The sequence below is a fragment of the Herpailurus yagouaroundi genome, unplaced genomic scaffold (assembly GCF_014898765.1).
Source record: "Herpailurus yagouaroundi ecotype Mexico unplaced genomic scaffold, PumYag 188, whole genome shotgun sequence".
Classification (NCBI taxonomy): Eukaryota; Metazoa; Chordata; class Mammalia; order Carnivora; family Felidae; genus Herpailurus; species Herpailurus yagouaroundi.
Genome location: NW_024412419.1, coordinates 20,193,386 through 20,214,285, shown reverse-complemented (window position 1 = coordinate 20,214,285; position 20,900 = coordinate 20,193,386). Strand labels below are relative to the sequence as shown.

The following is a 20,900-nucleotide window of genomic DNA, read 5'->3' as shown; positions in this document are numbered from 1 at the left end:
CTTGTATTAGTTTTCAAAGCGTCATAATGTCACTTACACCAGTTCCAGGACTGCCCAGGTTCAAGGGAGAGGGAACATAGACCTCCCACCCCCATCAAGGGGAAGAATGTCAGTCCCATTGTTAAGAATGTCATGTGGGAACCTTGAAGTCATCATGCTAAGTGAAATAAGCCAGTCACAAGAGGACAAACAGCTGTATGATTCCACTCATATGAGACACAGAGACAGAAGTGAAATGGCAGTTGCCATGAGCTAGGGGGAGGAAAGATGGGGAATTAGAATGAGTACAGAGTTTCAGTTTGAGAAGATGAAAAGGTTCTGGAGATGGATGGTGCTAATGGTTGTACGACAGTGTGAACATACTTAATGCCACCAAACTGTACACATAAAAATGGGGAGAATGGTAAATTCTATGTATATTTTAATTTTACCAAAGTAAAAAAAAAAATCCTATGGGATGGTAGATAGTGTTTCAGTCATATTTGGAAAATGCAAACTGCCACACAGTCCTCAGGATGGTAGTAGAATGAGCGTGTAGAAGTCTTTGTAGTATCCTAATATCCACGTCCTTTGATACGGTCTAGTGCAGGCTCAGAACTAAAATCCTATCCACTAATGGGTAAGACAGAAAGGGCCAATCAGAGTTGGTGTGTTCTCAGGTCCTTACATTGCTCAGGAGAAACTCATCCCATGCCAGTCATTTTTCCAAGGTTGTTACCTCCCCCCTCAACCATCTATCTGATTTTTATTACTCTTCAGAAGCTCCAGATAGTTGTTTTGCATTTTTCCCAGAGTTTATAGTTATCAGTGGGAGTATTGGTCTATAAGGACTTGTGTTGCCGTATCAGAGCAGAACTTCTCAAGAAATGGAATCTGGAGATAAAAGTGTTTCATTTTTCATTATTAGTTTTCTATTGCCATATAACAAATTGCCACACATTTAACAGCTTCAAACAAAAGGCGTGTAACATCTCACAGTTCCAGGCATGGAATAGCTAGGTTCCGTAGGCCAGAAATCTCACATCAAGATATCAGAGGGGCGCCTGGGTGGCTCAGTCGGTTGGGCGTCCAACTTCGGCTCAGGTCATGATCTCACGGTCCGTGAGTTCGAGCCCCGCGTCGGGCTCTGTGCTGACAGCTCAGAGCCTGGGGCCTGTTTCGGATTCTGTGTCTCCCTCTCTCTCTGACCCTCCCCTGTTTGTGCTCTGTCTCTCTCTGTCTCAAAAATAAATAAACGTGAAAAAAAAATTAAAAAAAAAAAGATATCAGAGAGCTATGTTCTCATCTGGGGCTCAGGAGCTCTTTCCCATCTCACACAGGTTTTGGCTGAATTCAGTTACCTAGGATTGAGGTGCCCATGTTTTTGCTAGCTGTTGGCCAGGGGTCACTCTCAGCTCTGAGAGGCCACTCTTAGGTCCTTGCTGTGTGGCACCTTCCGTCTTCAAAGCCAGCAATGGAGAACCTCCCTCGTGTTGAATCCCTCTCACTCTTTTGAATATCTCTTGCCAGAAGAAGCCAGTCCATTTAAGGACTCACTTGATTAGGTCTGGCCCATGAAGGATAATCTCCCTTTCTTAAAAACAACTGATATTGTTGCTGTAGCTGAAGCTGGGAAACGAATACATGGAGCGCTGATTACATTATTCTCTCTACTATTGCAAGTGTATGAATTCCGTCACATAAATTATTCCAGAGCATGGAAAATGAGACAAAATTTCCAAATGTTTTTTTATGAAGCAAGTATGACATGAATATTTAAACCAGCTAAGGTAGCACAAAATTACTTAATTCATTATTATATTATTTAAGAATATTTTTTTTAAATTTTTTTTCAACGTTTTTAATTTTATTTTTGGGACAGAGAGAGACAGAGCATGAACGGGGGAGGGGCAGAGAGAGAGGGAGACACAGAATCGGAAGCAGGCTCCAGGCTCCGAGCCATCAGCCCAGAGCCTGACACGGGGCTCGAACTCACGGACCGCGAGATCGTGACCTGGCTGAAGTCGGACGCTTAACCGACTGCGCCACCCAGGCGCCCCAAGAATATTATTTAATTCCAATTTTAATTAAGAATGTTGAATACATCAATGGAATAGAATAGAAACCCCAGAACTAGACCCACAAAAGTATGGCCAACTCATCTTTGACAAAGCAGGAAAGAATATCCAGTGGAAAAAAGACAGTCTCTTTCACAAATGGTGCTGGGAGAACTGGACAGCAACATGCAGAAAAATGAAACTAGACCACTTTCTTACACCATTCACAAAAATAAACTCAAAATGGATAAAGGATCTGAATGTGAGACAGGAAACCATCAAATCCCTAGAGGAGAAAGCAGGAAAAAACCTCTCTGACCTTAGACGCAGCAATTTCTTACTTGACACATCCCCAAAGGCAAGGGAATTAAAAGCAAAAATGAACTATTGGGACCTCATGAAGATAAAAAGCTTCTGCACAGCAAAGGAAACAATCAACAAAACTAAAAGGCAACCAACGGAATGGGAAAATATATTTGCAGATGACATATCGGACAAAAGGCTAGTATCCAAAATCTTTAAAGAGCTCACCAAACTCCACACCCGAAAAACAAATAATCCAGTGAAGAAATGGGCAGAAAACATGAATAGACACTTCTCTAAAGAAGACATCCAGATGGCCAACAGGCACATGAAAAGATGCTCAATGTCGCTCCTCATCAGGGAAATACAAATCAAAACCACACTCAGATATCACCTCACGCCAGTCAGAGTGGCCAAAATGAACAAATCAGGAGACTATAGATGCTGGCGAGGATGTGGAGAAACGGGAACCCTCTTGCACTGTTGGTGGGAATGCAAACTGGTGCAGCCGCTCTGGAAAAGAGTGTGGAGGTTCCTCAAAAAATTAAAAATAGACCTACCCTAGGACCCAGCAGTAGCACTGCTAGGAATTTACCCAAGGGATACAGGAGTACTGATGCATAGGGGCCCTGTACCCCAATGTTTCTAGCAGCACTCTCAACAGTAGCCAAATTGTGGAAAAAGCCTAAATTTCCATCAACTGATGAATGGATAAAGAAATTGTGGTTTATATACACAATGGAGTACTACGTGGCAATGAGAAAGAATGAAATAAGGCCCTTTGTAGCAACGTGGATGGAACTGGAGAGCGTGATGCTAAGTGAAATAAGCCATACAGAGAAAGACAGATACCATATGTGTTTACTCTTATGTGGATCCTGAGAAACTTAAGAGAAACCCATGGGGGAGGGGAAGGAAAAAAAAAGGAGAGAGAGAGGTTAGAGTGGGAGAGAGCCAAAGTATAAGAGACTCTTAAAAACTGAGAACAAACTGAGGGTTGATGGGAGGGAGGGGAGGGGAGGTGATGGGCATTGAAGAGGGCATCTTTTGAGATGAGCACTGGGTGTTGTATGGAAACCAATTTGACAATAAATTTCATATATTAAAAAAAAAGAATATTGATGCAAAATTTCTCGAAATGTTACCTTACAGAATTTGGTAATATATAACAAAACTAGGCATTTACCTTTGACCCAGTAATTCTGTGTTGTTTTTTTTTTTCAGAAATTTACTCTAAAGACATACCCCCAACAATATGGAAAATACATAAATGTTCATAAATATATTTATTGAAAAAAACATGGCATATCTGCACAATGAAGTATTGTACTGTGTAGCTATAAAAAAGAATGAGCATGATCTTTGTGAACTACTATGGGGTGCTTTCTAGGGTATATTGTTAAGTGAAAAAAAAAGTTCAAAGAACACTCACACTTTTGTGTAAGAAAGGATGAATACGAATATATACATGTAACTGCTTACTTTTTATAAAAAGAAACATAAGAAAGAATAAAACAGATTCTAGAGTGATTGGTGGCCCCCAGAAGGTAGGTGGGAAGAGGGAAGAGGATTGGGATGGGGGTGAAAGTAACACTTTTCTGAGTACACCAATTTGTATCATTTTGACTTTTGAAACTACATTAATGTTTTATCTGTTCAAAAAGATTAGTAAAGTCAGCAGTAACAAAGGGGAAAAAACTAAAGGACAAACAGAAATAAATGAACTTAACTGCATTTCAAATGAAAACTCTAACCAAACTAAAGAGGGGAAAAAAGGATTAACCCAATTAACTTTCGAACATAATACTTATACTATATGAAACTAAATGAAACACTGTGTTTGTCAGTTTAAGACAAAGATGGCTATAAACAAATATGGAATTCTAGTTTGAAATGTTTCTATTTTTTGAAATGGTATGGATTAGCAATTCTGAAACTACTTCCTGTGTACTGTGGGTTGGACAAATATATTGAAGGTAACAAGAGCCAGATTTCTCACTGTCAAAGTAGAGAGTTATAAATATGGAAAGGGGGAAGACTAGAATGAATTGTTATGCTAACATGCATTGGGGATATCAGTGGAACTATGCTTTAACATATGAATTTAAATGCATGTACATATATGTATATGTATACATACACATATGTATGTATGTGTGTATATATATATACACATATGTACATGTATATACACGTATACAGTTATACATATTTTGGCTTAGTCAACTGAAAGGGCCCAAAGCAAGGGCACCCGGATCAATGAACACACCTAGCATCCAGATCTTGGTTTCTAAATACCATTCTCCACTAAAAGGACCTAGGGATCTAGGGCTCATTGCTGTGCCAGGAAGCAAGGAAATACTCAAAACAAAATGGTAGGAACATATCAAAAAGACATAAGAGCCAGCTTTAGCATCAAAATAAATAGTATTAACAGAATATTCATTGAGTAAAATAAGTATATATGAGTGCATCCTGATATAAATTAATAAATGAATGAATGAGAAAGGAAAGCTTTCCCTTAGACTACCAATTAATAAATGTAGGAGGAATGATGGAGTTAAAAAAAAATCACCATTTTGCATTCATCATCATAAAAATCTCTTCAGTCATGAATCCTTGTTGAACTCTGAAAATTTGTGAAAGTCCAGTGGAGGAAGAATATCTATATAATTTCAAAGTGCCCCTTATAGTTACTTATTATAAATGGAAAAAAGTAACTTTATTGTGGATTAACCTAGTTAACACTACACCTTAACTAAAGTTAACATTATTAATAAGTGGAACAAATTGACATCACCATTTTCTAATATGATAACCTTAAAACTACATAATGTCTTTCCTGTGGTATGTCAGCCAAACCTTACTAAATCTAATCATAAGAGTATACCAGACAAACACAAACTGAAGGATATTGCAAAAATAACTGTCATTTTGGAAGATACAAGCTGAGGAACGATACTAGGTAAGAGAAGAATAAAGATACATCACAACTAAATGATGCTGGATTAGACTCCAGACTGGGGAACAGGGGAACAGAGCTATAATGGATTTCACTGGTACAAATGGTGAAATTTGAATATGAACTGTGGTTTTGATCCCAGTTTCCCAAATGTTCTCGATTCAAGGCACCCTTAGTATCACAGTAATTTTTTTCATAGTGTTCCTTGGTCAAGAGAAATATCCAGGTTCAAACAACTTATTAAATATTTATGCACTAACAATTTAGCTGCCATTTGAAAAAATAATACACATAAATTGAAAGTTTTATTTCATCTTAACCACAATTACTAATGGGATTTGTGCACCTGTTGGACACTGTACAACTTCTCAAACCTTAGAATCAGATTGGACAAGAGCACCCTCATTTCCTGTTTCACATTGATTTTTGTGCTGTACTTGCTTTTTTATCACAACCATGGAAAAATCCAGCTTCCTAAATATATGATATATCCAAGGAATATGGTGCCACCTATTGTTGAAATTGTAAACAACCTCGAGCTAGTAGTTTTGCTTAGTCTTAGATTTCATTTTGTTTGCTTTGAAAACTTAGAATGTAAATTATCCCACAGGTATCCCCTTGGATAACCCTGTGAGGCTGTGTGGCACCCCAGTGCACAGTTTGAGAACCACAGGATTAGATAACAGTGTTACTGTTACACTGTTACATTTTCTGATTTTGATAAATACAGTATGACTACATAAGAGAAAGTCCTTGCTTTTAGGAAATACACATTGAAGTATTTATGGATAAAGAAACATGCCTGTAAATTAATCTCAAATTATTCAGAAAAACATGTGTATATATATGAATATACAGACAGCGGGCACGGTTGATATAGTAAATGTTAACAACTGATGAATCTAGATAAAGGGTATACAAGATTTTATTTTTTTGCTATTCCTAAAGCTTTTCTGAGTGAAATTACTTCAAAATAAAAGATTTTTAAAAATGCAACACAATACTACATTTTAAGGTGCATATACATATGCAGTGAAGCAATTTTTAAATGCCTGGAAATTAAAAGCACCAATTCAGACAGTTGCAAGCTTTTATAAAGAGGGAGGATGTATTGGGAAATGATACAGTATAGCATCAGTGATATCGTTAAGCTGTATGGTGGATACCTAGGTATTCATTATATTAGTCTTTATACATTTTATGCCCAACATATTTCATAATTTACTTTAAATATACACCTTTAAAATATGTGAAATCTTTAATACACAAAAATTAAAAAACCTGGGGGTGCCTGGGTGGCTCAGTCGGTTAAGTGTCAGACTCTTGATTTCAGCTCAGGTCTCGATCTCATGGGTTTGTGAGATTGAGCTCCGTGCTCCTTACAGCACAGAGCCTGCTTGGGATTCTCTTTTTCCCTCCCTCTCTTCCCCTTCCCTGCTAACACACTCTGTCTCTCAAAATAAATAAACTTTACCCAGGGCCAACTGCAGAGCTCATGTTTCTAACCCCCACTTTCCAAGTTCACGCTATACACAGCTAATCCCATTTCTTTTTTCTTTTTGTATTAAAGACTGGAAAAGAGAGCTAACTTTCTTGTTTTTTGATTCCACGCTAATTTAACACACCCAGTAGAAAATATGTTTATTATGTTTTCGAACCTCAGGAACATCAATATGAAAAAAATGGTAATAAATTTTAATCTTTGGCAAATTTTACTGCCCATATGCCTAATAGTATCGTATCTAATCAGTCTTTTAATAGTTGAAAATTTGACATTTTACAGTTATTCTTTCACAACACCAGTTCTATTACAGGGCCCAAGGTGAACTAGCAAAGAAATAGATGTGTATTGATTTATTAAATTATGCTGAGAGATCACCTTCTAGATTTGTGAAAAATGAGTATAAATCCAATTATTTTGAACTTTATCAAATTTCTAACCAGGACTTCTATTTCACGGTGGTAAAAAATCCAAGAAGTTTCATTAAATGAAGTTTTCTGGTTGATTATAAATACAACTCAGAGTAAGCTTCTTTCTTAAAAATAATTTGTTTTGGGCCGCCTGAGTGGCTCAGCTGGTTAGGCTTAGGTGTGGAACTTTGGCACAGGTCATGATCTCGCAGTTCATGAGTTCTAGCCCCATGTCGGGCTCTGTGCTGACAGCTCAGAGCCTGGAGTGTGCTTCAGATTCTGTGTCTCCCTCTCTCACTGCACCTCCCACACTCACATTCTATCTCTCTCTCTCTCTCTCAAAAATAAAATTAAAAAAAATTTTTTTTAAATCATTTAAAAATAAAATATTTGAGGGGCACCTGGGTGGCTCAGTTGGTTAAGCGACGGACTTCAGCTCAGGTCATGATCTCACAGTTTGTGGGTTCGAGCCCCGCGTTGGGCTCTGTGCCAACAGCTCAGAGCCTGCTTCAGATTCTGTGTCTCCCTCTCTCTCTGCTCTTCCTCTGCTCATGCTCTGCCTCTCTCTCCTTCAAAAATAAATAAACATAAAAAAATTTTTTTTTAATTAAAAGAAATAAAATGTTTGAAAATCTGACTTATGATAGCTAAGAAATTTTGAGGCTTTATTCACTGTCTTCCTACAATGTATTTCTTTTATGATGCTTAAATCTATCTGAGAACAGAAATAATGCTACTTTTGACCTTGTAATTTACTCAGAAATTGGCAGCCATTCTTTTTCAGGGCACTAAATAATCACATGTCAAGTTCTATTTATCTTCTGTAACCCAAGATAATGACTTAAAAAATCCCTGTTCCTCTCATACATTTTATGCTGTTTTTTAACCAAGCAGATGTTTTTCTCATCCTCTGGAATGAGACTAGGAAAGTGGTTCTTGGGATTTATTATTATTCTACTGTCATATTATCAGGGAAGGTGTGCACAGATGATGGGGTTAAGTCTGTGAATGGGAGGGAAAGGAAAAATGAAGGAGCATATAGGTACAATCACACAGACCATCCTAGAACTGGAAGAGTGTAAGAAACATCTTGTTTGAGCTTTCTTCCGACAGAGAACTCTGGAATAAAAGAGCAATGACTAAAATAAAATCCAGACTACCAAATGGACAACCTTTTTTTTTTTTTTTTTTTTTTTTTTTTTACGATAGCAACGGGTTTCAGATTTTGCCTAACGCCCCTCTTCCAAAACCTGAGCCCCAACTTCCCGACTTCTCCCGGCTCCTGACTTGTCTCTCTACGAGCCCGAGCAAGAGAAACATAGTATGCGGTGGGGGACGAGTAGTGTAGACGGGCTTATACGGGACGGGAGAATTCAGAAAATAACACCCCTATGGTCTACTTCGAATTTTTAGCGAGACTGGGCCTGGACCCACCATTCTCAATACTCCAAGCCCGAGGATCTGCCCCAAACTGCCAATACATTTCTACCACTCGGCTGCAAACGTTAACAGATGCCGCTGTCCTGGCGCCCCTGAAAACCAACCGCGCTCTCAGGGTAAACCCTGCCTGACTTCCTGCCGAAGGACTCAGCGCCGCGCGTGGGCGCGACTCCTGGGAACAGGTAATCAAAACCTCGCCTCTAGAGCCCGGTGATGACGTCACACCGCCCCTTTCTAGCATCGCGAGACTCTCTTCTCCCACCCCCAGTTCCCAGAGCTCCCAACCGCCCGCGCCCGCTGCTAGGCAGCGGCGGGGATGGCGAGCCGCGGAGCTGGGGCGGTGACGATAGCAGCGGTTCCGCCATTGGACGAGGAGGCCTGAGGGACGGGCCAGCCTGGTGAACAAGGAGATACCGAGGCGGGTGGCCCCGAGAGAGCGAGGGCAATGGAGGCTAACATGCCGAAGCGGAAGGAGCCCGGCAAGTCCCTGCGCATCAAAGTCATCTCCATGGGCAACGCTGAGGTGGGAAAAGTGAGTACCGCGCTGGGAGGGGCGGGACGTCAGCGCGGCGGGACGACCTGCCGATTGGCTGGGAGGGCGGCCACTCAACAGCCCGGGGCCCAGCCTCCTCCCCGCCCCTGAGCAGGCCCAGGTCTCCTCCTAGGGGATGCGCCTGGGTGAGGAAAACTCTCGTGACCTTTTTGACCTTTCGCTCGCCCCCCCCCCCCCGACGTCACTCTCCATAAGAAGGTGTCTCATATGGCCGCTAACCCTTGAATGTATCCCAAAAAGATTAAAGGGGCCTAGGTTCTTATCTAAGATCGTCTGCCTATCTTCGTTCTAGGTGACCTGTCCAGGACTTAAGAGGTCCTTAAGAGAATAAAAGTTTAGTTACCCCAGCAGTGCTTGGGAGCCTAAGGGAACTTACTGGGGTGCATGTGAGGATTGGAGCTTGTAAAATGTTGCTCTGCAGATACGGAGCCCAGAATCTACATTGCAAGAGCGTAGCTGATACATTTTTCACGGGGGAAGTGCCGTGGATGTCAAGGAGCCTGCATTATTTTGTTTTGTGTGTTGGTTTTGTTTTTATTTCTGGTAGTTTCATTATATTCATTTTCTCTAAAGCCGTAGTTCTACTGCCTTTCTTCTGGATGTACTGGGTATAAAGCTCTCCCCTAGTGTGTGTGTGGAGGGGGGCGGAAGGAGGATGAGAAAGAGACCCGAGGCCGTCCCCCAAGTGAATTTTAAACTGCCTCCTCTTCACCTAAATTGTCTCTTCTCCCCTTCTGGGTAAGTGGAAGCTGTTGGTTAAGAACCTCCCAAGGTCATCAAATCAATGGCAGAGACCAGATTGGAACTTGGGTCCTCACAGTCTCCTGCAGTTCTCTATCATTGTATGCTGTCAAAATCAACTCCAGTAGGATCTGTATCCCAAAAGAACTGTTAATGGAAGTGTTTAGACCAGTGCCCTACATATAGTTGATGTTCAGTAAATGTTTATTAGTGCCTTTTCTTTCCATTTAGCATTATCCTGTACTATTTATGTATTTGCACATATGTATGTAAGTATTAACATAGCAGTCACTGAAAAGTCAACATTTGTTGAACATCAACTATGTGCCAGACATTAAAAAGAAAAGAATACAGCCTCTAAAAGGCTTAATAATAATCTGGCTAAGTAAGCATGAATCATTTCTGTACTTTTCCTATGCTGAATGGTCCAACATTAAAAATAGCCCAAAATGACGAGTATCACATTTATTTAACATTGCCCTAGATTTATTGGCCAATGTGATTAGACAAGAGAAAGAAATAAAGTATAAAATAACTGGAAAGGAGAAGGCAAAATTATTGTTATTTGCTAATGATATGATTATTTATCTGGAAACCCAAAGAAAATTAACTTGAAAAGCTTTTAGAAAGAATAAGAAAATTCAATAAGGCAAAATTAATATACAGAAATTAATAGCTTTCTTATATCAAATTATATGTTTTTTAAAATCTTTTTTGGGGTGCCTGGGTGGCTCAGTCAGTTGAGCGTCTGACTTCAGCTCAGGTCATGATCTCACGGTCTGTGAGTTCGAGCCCCGCATGGGGCTCTGTGCTGACAGCTCAGAGCCTGGAGCCTGCTTCGAATTCTGTGTCTCCTTCTCTCTCTGCCCCTCCCCCGCTCATGCTCTGTCTCTCTCTCTCTGTCAAAAGTAAATAAAACATTAAAAAATAAAAAAAAATCTTTAATGTTTTATTTTTGAGAGAGAGAGAGAAAGAGTGAGCAAACAAGCAGGCAGAGAGAGAGGGAGACACAGAATCTGAAACAGGCTCCAGGCTCTGAGCTGTCAGCACAGAGCCCGATGTGGGGCTCGAACTCACAGACCACGAGATCATGATCTGAGCCGAAGTCTGATGCTCAACCGACTGAGCCACTCAGGCGCCCCATCAAATTATATCTTTTAATGTTAAATTGAAAAACTATTTTAATTTACAATAACAGCCAAAATAAAGTGCCTAGGTTTAAACTTAAGAACAAACAGGTAAGACCTATATGAAGAAAAATGTCAAACTCTACAAAGGGACATAAAATTGCTCAGGCAAATGGAAAGATATACTTTCCCCTTAATTAGGATCACTCGACATTTTAGAGATGTCAGTTCTTTAAAATAACCTACAATTCAGTTCTAGTTAAAATAACAATAGGGTTTTGTTTTTTTTCCTTCAAAAAATAAGGGTGGCTCAGTCGGTTAAGTATCCAACTCTTGATTTTGGCTCAGGTCATGATCTCACGGTTTGTGAGATTGAGCCCCGAGTTGGACTCTGTGCTGACAACACACACACTTAAATACTGGTCCTCTAATTTCTATAGACAGATTCCCAGGGGTAGAATGCTGAGTAGCTGTTTAGTGGCTATTGCCAATTGCTCTTCAAGAAATTGTACCAGCAGTATGCAGTTGTCCTATTTCCCGTAGTCCTGCCAACACAGTTACTGTCATTCTTTTAATGACTCCCAGTCTGGTTAGTGAGAAGTATTACTTTAATTTGCATTTCATGGACTACAGATGAAGGTGAGCACCTTTTCATATACTTACTGGATATTTGGATTTGCTCTTCTGGATAGTGCCCAATTTATACTCCCTACCCATTTTTCTATTGGATGATGTATCTTATCAATTTTTCTGGTTCAGGGATATCAGAGATAATAATTTTTTGCTGGTCATATGAATAATGACTATTTGCCTGGGTGTGTTATTTGCCTTTTAATATTTTTATATATATTTCTCCATATAATTACTATTATTATTACTATTTCTATATATTCAAGTATGCCTGTCCTTTCTTTTGTGGTTCTTGTGTTTTCTTTCTTGGTTGAAAATGTTTCCTTAAGGTTGTACATATGTTGCACATTTTTTCTGAAATTTTTGTTTTATGTTTAAATATTGAAATCAGAAGTTCATCTGAATTTATTTTTGTATTTAGAGAAGTTAAGGGCCCAACTTGTGCAAGTGGCATTTTACTAAATAAGTCATTCTTTTTCCCTTGACTTTATTTTTTTATTTGAGAGAGAGAGAGAGACAGAGAGAGAGAGAGAGAGAGACCGCACACACAAGTAGGGGAGAGGGGCAGAAGGAGAGAGAGAGAATCCCAACTAGGCTCCACACTCAGCATGGGGCTGGATGTGGGGCTTGATCCTAGGACACTGGGACTGTGACCTGGGCCGAAATCGAGAGTTGGATGTTCTACCAACTGAACTGCTCAGGCATACCTCCCCTTGATTTGAAATATCACCCCTGTCACCTTTTAAATTTCTTCTTTTAATGGGATCTATTTCTGGGCTCTCTGTTCTATTCTACTGACCTATTTGTCTATTTGTCTATTATGCCAATATCATACTGTCTTGATTGGTTTCAGACTATATTTTAATATCTGTTAAGGCGGATTCCCTCCTCTTTGTACTGCCCTGCCCCATTCCTCTTTTTCATATTTTGAGTATTTCTTCTCAGATAGTTGTTGTGCAAAAGTGCCTAAAAATATATTTAAGAAAAATAGTGAAAACAAAAAATTCTATGTTATTTGGTTTATATGATCTTAAGGACCCTGTCTCTTTGTGTTATAGGGAGTGGTTATTAATACAATTACTTAAATGTGTGTCTCATTAACCTCTTAGAACTAGTGTTTAAACAGTGTACTGGAGTTAAAGAACTGCCAGGCCCCTTAATCTCATGAATCATTTAGAAAAAGGCCATATTCATTTTCATAGGCTATTGTGAGAGAAAACATTTGTGAAATGCTTTCAAGCTGTCAAATGCTTTTATTTTTTTTTAATTTTCATTTATTTTTGACAGAGACAGGGCATGAGCGGGGGAGGGGCAGAGAGAGGGAGACACAGAATCCGAAGCAGGCTCCAAGCTGTCAGCACAGAGCCCGACGCGGGGTTCGAACTCACAGACGGTGATGTCATGACCTGAGCCGAAGTCGGCCGCTCAACCGACTGAGCCACCCAGGCGTCCCTCAAGCTGTAAAATGCTTTTAAAAGTGTAGTCTGTTAGCAGTAGTCACTCCAAAGAAGTTTTTCTTTCAGTTCACAATAAGCTTATTAACTGCTTTTTAAATTGACCGTCCTGTTTAATTTAGGTTAACGTTCATCAGGGAAGGATTTGAACAGAATAAACTTCGTTACTAGCACTCCCAAGTAAATTAGAAGTTTCACGAGTGCTAAGGGTTGTTATTACTGGCACCGAGGAAATTCCATTGGCACTGAGCAAAAGAAAGAAGTAAAATACTGATGTGTGTCCTCAAGTAGTTTACTTTCTAGCTGAAGAGATAAGAGGAGTATACACATGTGAAATGATAATTGACAATACAAAGCAATGTATGCCTGACGGTGTGTGTGTGTGTGTGTGTGTGTGTGTGTGTGTGTGTGTAAAATACGTGTGTATATATTAGCATGTATGTGAAGTGCAAGAAAGAGTTCAGAAGCAGGCAAGGTCTCTTACAATCTGGTGCTCCAGTAAGGCTGGGCCTTAAAAGATAAGTAAGATTTGTAAAGAAGGGAGAAACCTCATTCCAAGTAGAGGGAAAAAGTAATGATGAAACTCAGGAAGTCAGATCTCTGGGAGTTTTGCAGACATGGAAAGCATATATTAGAAAGGTTTAGACAAGGAACACAGATTAGGGCCAGATTATGGGGAACCTTGAATAAAGGATAAAGGAATTTGGATTTCAAACTTGGCAGTGAGAAGCCACTGAAGAGTTTTGAGTTAAGGAAGTAATGTCAGTGCTGTGTAGTATTGACTGAGGTTGGGAGGGAAGGAAGGCAGAAAGACCAACACAAAATTTCCTACAATTGCCTAGGAGTAGATGATGAGGATCTAAACCAAAGTGGTGTTGATGGGAATTGGAATGAGGGGAAAGAGGCAAGAAACATTTAAAAGATTTAGAAAGGCTCAGAATCAAACATGGCTTTAAGATTCTGATCCTCCGTGGTTGGGAAAATGGTGGTGTTATTGACAGAACCAGGATGTCAGCAGGATGAACTGTTTTTATGTATAAGATTAGCTCATTTTTGGACATGTTGAATTTGAGGGAACAGCAGGACACCTCAGTACAAACTAGCCATAGTATTTGAAGATGTCGATCTGCTTTTGAGAAGGTCAAGGCTAAACATAGACATTTTGGTGGCATTGAAAGCATAAGAGTAAGTCTTCTAAACAGAAGAGCCCAAGGACTGAGAACTAAACTGAAAACATATTTGGTTTTAAGGGACGAATATTTAATTTTTCTTTAAAATTCTCACTTTTAGCATTTGTTTCAGTTGTTTGAAAATGCTTTCTTTCCCATTGTGGTGAATGAAGAAACCATAATGAAGAACTGTGCTTATTTTGTATGTTTCCAGAGTGTATGTACTAAAAGAATGCATTTTTATGTTTTTTAGAGCTGTATCATAAAACGTTACTGTGAGAAAAGATTTGTGTCTAAATATCTTGCAACAATTGGAATTGACTATGGAGTCACAAAGTAAGTGCATTGTTTCTTTGGGCTTGTAAATTACATAGATTTGAGAATTTTTCTAAAATGATGTATCTTGAAATAGAGATTCTGAAGAAGGAAAGATGGGAATAAGAGACATTTACGGATATGTAGTGATCATATCAATTGTTCATCACTGAGCATGTTCTTTTTGCCAGGCCTTGCCTTCGCAAGGGATAGGTATAGGGTCTACAACAATGAGGAAGTCAACAAAAAGCCTACCTAGCAGATGTATCTTTTTAGGAAACATGTTTCTATATAAACATGTCCTATTAGCAGGTATGTTTATAGAGCATTTTGAGGTATTCTTTCCACAAAGTCTAAATAGTATGTCGAATATTTTCTATCAGAGGATTTCCTTTATTGGTTTATGATCTTTATAACCTATTGGTATCTAGCAAAAATGATCTGGGAGAAGGAAAATTAGGAGTAAGTGGGGATTTATCTCGAGATGAATCAAGGGTGGGTTGAGCCTGAGGAGATAGGCTTACATTAGCAGGAAATAATACCACCAAAGCATGGAATTAAGGTAGACTGCATACTCCCTGAAGGTGAAATTTCAGGTGCTCAGCATTCTGCCCTAACCTGCCCCCTCCTCTCTTATTCCCTTCCTTTACACACTTTACCCTCCATCCACACTGCACCGCTGCCCTTGTATTTCCCTAGCTCAGTGCAGTTATTCATTCATTCTGTCCACCTATAATATCCTTTCCCCTCATCCCTCCATCAGACTCTTTGACGTGTAAAATGCTCCTGTTCCCATAAGGCCTTGGAATACCTTCTTTATCAGTTAGGACTCTTTAGTTGCAAATGACAGAAACAATAAACTTCTGTATGCTATTTATGGTACTTATTTTAAATTGCCACATGTCATTATTATTTATATATGTTTCATGTCTCCTGCTAGATTATAAGCCCCATGAAGAAGGAGCTATTAGAATAAGTCATTTCCAGGTGCCTGGCACAGTGCTTGTATGTAGTAGATACTCAAAAACTCTACTAGGTGAGATAGATATATCTAAAGAGGAAGTTTGTAAGATTAGACTGTGAGGGCAGCTTTTAAGGAGGTGGACTAAAGCGGTGAGGTTTGTCTATACTTCAGGGCATAGGATTTCATCAGTGATATGCCAGGATATCCTATTTAAGGCAGTGTTGTTTTGAATTCATGTAAGTAGCTAATTTATTCATCTAAGAAATGAGAATCACCATATTACGCCATAGAACTGTAGTGGTTTATTCAACAGACTATTCTATCTCTGGCTGAAATTTTTTTTGGAAAGCTGCTTGTCCCATGGTGTATCAGGAGGATATAACTGACAGAAACCTAACTCAAACCAAGTCAAGGAAAAAATAATGATAATAACAACAACAATAATAATAAAGAATCAATTCACATAATCCAGTTATGAGGATGCTATGCCTTAGAGATGGCTGGAACCAGGGACAGAATATAGCTATATAATTTACTACGTCTCTCTCCAGCTTTTAGCTTCCTCTGCATGGCTGCCAGCAGATCTCAGACTCACATTGTAAATTTTACCTCCAGAGAGGGACCAAAGCTAATATACAAATTTAAAAATCCTAGGGAAAGTTTTGATTGCTCAGGTGGGGACAGGTGCCTTTCCCCAGCTCATCTGGCTGTGACCAAGAGAGTGGGATCACTAAGAATGTAGCAGAACTCATCTGAACCACAACTGGGAGAGGAAAGGGCTATACTCGTGGGTAGTCAAAATAACAGGTACCCATTCCGTCCCTCCTGTTATCTACTTGGTGAAGCTCAAATTCCAGCATATTCAAGAATTACTTGTAAAGTTTGTGAAAATGCAGATTCTTAGGACCCACCAAGATTCTGGTTTGCTGGGTGTGAGGTGGGCACAGGAATCTGCATTTTTAATGGCCTCTCAGAATAATGATGCAGGTGGTCTGCAGGCCACAACCTAGGAAAGCAAGACCTTGAGGTAGCGAATTACCATTTTTCTTCAGGTTAATTTCCTCTGTCTGGCATCTGAATTAAAATAACTTCTTTGAGGGGCGCCTGGGTGGCGCAGTCGGTTAAGCGTCCGACTTCAGCCAGGTCACGATCTCACGGTCCGGGAGTTCGAGCCCCGCGTCAGGCTCTGGGCTGATGGCTCGGAGCCTGGAGCCTGTTTCCGATTCTGTGTCTCCCTCTCTCTCTGCCCCTCCCCCGTTCATGCTCTGTCTCTCTCTGTCCCAAAAATAAATAAACGTTGAAAAAAAAATAAAATAAAATAACTTCTTTGAGTTTCAGTGTGAATACATTTGTGCATTCCTGACTTTATCCGTTCTCAGCTGCTATCTCTTTAAGGCCAAATTTTCTAATATGCATTGTTACACCAGGTCTTCTCTAAAGGCTCTCAGACTCTGTTGTTTTGTGTTGTTTTGCTGTTCTCACATTCTCTTTTATAAGGTGGGTCCTGATTTCACAGATGTTAAAATGAAAACAGATGTGCATCTTGGTTATTGATGAAATATGGTAGAGAGTTCAGGAATAAAATGATTAATGGTTAGCTTGATGTAAGTCTACAAGTAATATAAAACACCTGTAGGCATTATGGTTTCAGAACAGAAGGTGGGTGTAATAAACGTGGACAAGAGAATAATAATAATAAACAAACCCAGAGGTAGTGTAGGGCCAATGAGAGAAAGTACTGATGTCCTTGTATTCTGTTGGAGGGAGTCATGTCAGTGCTGCCTAAACTGAAACATGTCACTGAAAAACATGATTCTAACCTGTTAACTTACTGTTAATAATCCCTATTCTTAACTTAGAGGGGTCTTTTAGGAAATACTTCTTGTGATGAAGAAAACATATTTAAAGTTCAATAATTCTACTTCACCTCAGTTTCTTTTTCCTTTTGTTACATTCAATACAAAGTAATAAATAAACATTAAAATTTTTTTGAATTCAATACAAGTAAATTTTATACTTTTTATTTTAAAATAGTGTAATCCCATTTTGATAAAAACACTTGTGCTTCTCAGTCACGTCTGTGTATAGAAGAAGGCTGCCTTGGCATTCATCTATATTGATGAAGGCTTTTGCTGGGTGATAGGATTTGGGATAAATTTTGAACTTTCATCTTTGTATTTCTGTAGTGTTTGAAATACTTACAATGTTTCATTAATTTATTTTCCAACAATGGTTTTTCTTGAAAAAAATAAAGAGGCAAATATGCTATGATGTTGGCAGCGTTTAATTCTAATATGAATGGTTGTTCTTTCCCCTTTTGTTCTTTTCTCTATTTTAATTTTTTTTTAAAGAGAGAGGGTGCAAGTGAGTGAGGGGCAGAAAGAGAGGGAGAGAGAATCCAACGAGGGGCAGAGAGAGAGAGAACGGGGAAGCAGGGCTCTAGCTCACTCGATGTGGGGCTCAAACTCATGAACCATGAGATCATGGCCTGAGACAAAGTCAGATGCTTAACCACTGAGCCACACGGGCACCCTTAAAATTTTTGAAAAACAAGTTGACCATAGCTCCTGCTCAATGAAGGTCACAAGAAGATCACACAGACGTTAATAAAATACACCTTAACTATCGTTCTGCGTGGTAAGCAAACATAGCCGGTAGTAATTAAGATGTCTTGCCAAGTGAAAGAAAATATTTTGTTTTCCTTCCTCTTACTCCTACTTGTCCCAAATCAGTTTTCTTAGTCTCACAGTAAAAGCCACCATTTGTTAGTAAAAGGGTATGGCCTGAAATATCTTGAGATAAGCTGAAAGTAAATGAGGGTGTTTATTACAGGTGGGTTCAGTGTCTTTATTTTTATTTTTTTATTTATTATTATTTTTTTAATATGAAATTTATTGTCAAATTGGTTTCCATACAACACCCAGTGCTCATCCCAAAAGGTGCCCTCCTCAATACCCATCACCCACCCTCCCCTCCCTCCCACCCCCCATCAACCCTCAGTTTGTTCTCAGTTTTTAACAGTCTCTTATGCTTTGGCTCTCTCCCACTCTAACCTCTTTTTTTTTTTTTTTTCCTTCCCCTCCCCCATGGGTTTCTGTTAAGTTTCTCAGGATCCACATAAGAGTGGGTTCAGTGTTTTTAAAATAAGGAGGCAAGATGATCTGCCAAGTTGCTGGCTTCTGTTGTAAAGATTATCTGAAATCAAGAAAAGGCACTAAGAAAGCCTCTTACATTTCATACACATACCTTTTTGAAATGTATAAATGACATAAATGATATTAGTGAGAACGCAGAGACCATAACCTTCTTTGCAATTGTTTCCATTTGAACATTTCAGGGTACAAGTCAGAGACCGAGAAATCAAAGTGAACATCTTTGATATGGCTGGCCATCCCTTCTTCTATGAGGTAAGAAAGCCTTTTTGAGAAAACCAACATCCAGTATTGTCAGTGGATTCAGGGAAAGATCCTGAGTTACCTGAAATGACCAATATTCAAATCACGTATAAAATTAGGTGAATTTAGCTGGTGTTCGTGGCTTCCTTTCTGAGCCTAAACTTCATAGAAACCTATTGGTCTTTTGTTCCATTCCCTCAAACTGTGGTAGGAAAGTTCATTGCTAATGTTTCCAACACGTTTTAACTTTCAAAGGACTGTTGCTTTTAACTTTGTACCTTAGCCCAGAATGTGACAGGATAATTATATTCATACTTGGACTTAGGAATTCAGCAATGCGACTTCTTTCATAGCACAGTACTGGAGTGAGCTTTCCAGTTCACTCTGCAGCCTTATGTGTTACCTCCCTGGAGAGAGTCCCACCTGCTTTACTTTGTCTTCTTGTCCTGAGTAGTCTCAAAGTGAATCTCATGGCCATTCTCTTTTGTTTTTCCATCCTTGGGTTATTGATTTTCCCTGAAGAGGCTCTCCGTTCTTTTCTAGTTTGGGCCATTTCACTTCTGCTATTTATTATTTCCTTCCTTCTACTTGCTTTGTGTTTCTTTTGCTCTTATTCTGGGTTCTTTATGTGGGAGCTTAGATTATTGATTTGAGACTTTCTGCGTTTTTGATGTGTGTGTTTGGTGCTATCAGTTCCCCTCTCAGCACTGCTTAGCTGTGTCCCACACATTTTGATATGTTGTATTTTCAATTTCATTAATATTTCATCTTATTCATTCAATGTGTTTTTTTAATTTCTCTTGAGACTTTCTGTTTGAACTATGGGTTACTTAGAAGTGCGTTGTTTAGTTTCCAAGTGTCAGAGATTTTTTGGTTATCTTCCTGTTATTAATTTCTGGTTTGAGGGGCGCCTGGGTGGCGCAGTCGGTTAAGCGTCCGACTTCAGCCAGGTCACGATCTCGCGGTCCGTGAGTTCGAGCCCCGCGTCAGGCTCTGGGCTGATGGCTCAGAGCCTGGAGCCTGTTTCCGATTCTGTGTCTCCCTCTCTCTCTGCCCCTCCCCCGTTCATGCTCTGTCTCTCTCTGTCCCAAAAATAAATAAACGTTGAAAAAAAAAATTTTTTTTTTTTAAAAATTTCTGGTTTGAGTCCATTGTGATCAGAGAACACACTGTATGATTTTGATTTCTTTTAAATTTGTTGAGGTTTTTTTCATGACCCAGGGTATGGTCTATCTTGGTCTTCCGTGGGCACTTGAAAAGATGTGTATTCTGCTATTGTTGGGTGGAGTGCTCTATAAATATTTATTAGGTCTTGTTGGTCAGTGGTATTGTTGAATTCTTTTATATTCTTGCTGATCTTTTGTTTGGTTGTTCTATCGATTGCTGAGAGAGAGGTATTAAAGTCTCCAACTATAACTGCGGACTTGTCTGTTTCACGTCTATCGTATTTGCTTTATATGTGTTGCAACTCTGTTATTTGGTGCATACATATTTATGATTGCTATGTCTTCATTATATAGTTTTATTTTTATATAATGCCCCCCTCTGTCTTTGTAATCATTTTTGCTCTGATGTCTACTTTATCTGATATTAATATAGCCAATTTTTGCTTTCCTTTAATGTTTGCATGATATATCCTTTTCTATCTTTTTACTTTCAGTCTGCTTATATCATTGTATTTGAAGTAACTGTCTTGTAGACATGGGTCATGTTTTTCAATCTATTATGCCAATTTCTGTCCTTTAATTGAAATCTTTAGACCACTTATGTTTAATGTAATTATGAATATATTGGGGCACAAGTCTGCCATTTATTTTTCATTTTCTGTTTGTTCTGTTTTCCAGTTCTGTGTTTTCTGTTCCCTGCCATCTATGGGTTAGTCAAACACTTTTTGAATTCC

At 39.2% G+C, this 20,900-nt stretch overlaps 1 protein-coding gene across 4 annotated transcripts in view; it reads left to right on the top strand.

Annotated features, from left to right (window-relative positions):
• Positions 1 to 8,906: 8,906 nt before the first annotated feature.
• The window catches only part of DNAJC27 (DnaJ heat shock protein family (Hsp40) member C27), a 34,603-nt gene continuing 22,609 nt past the window's right edge, over positions 8,907 to 20,900 (top strand). For 3 of the 4 annotated variants that reach the window (XM_040496212.1, XM_040496214.1, XM_040496215.1), the window contains exons 1-3: positions 8,907 to 9,184; positions 14,580 to 14,662; positions 18,943 to 19,012. In XM_040496212.1, coding sequence (XP_040352146.1) covers positions 9,098 to 9,184; positions 14,580 to 14,662; positions 18,943 to 19,012 — 240 coding nt within the window. In that variant the 5' untranslated portion in view covers positions 8,907 to 9,097. The remainder of the gene's footprint in view (positions 9,185 to 14,579; positions 14,663 to 18,942; positions 19,013 to 20,900) is intronic. The other variant, XM_040496213.1, reaches the window with a different exon arrangement.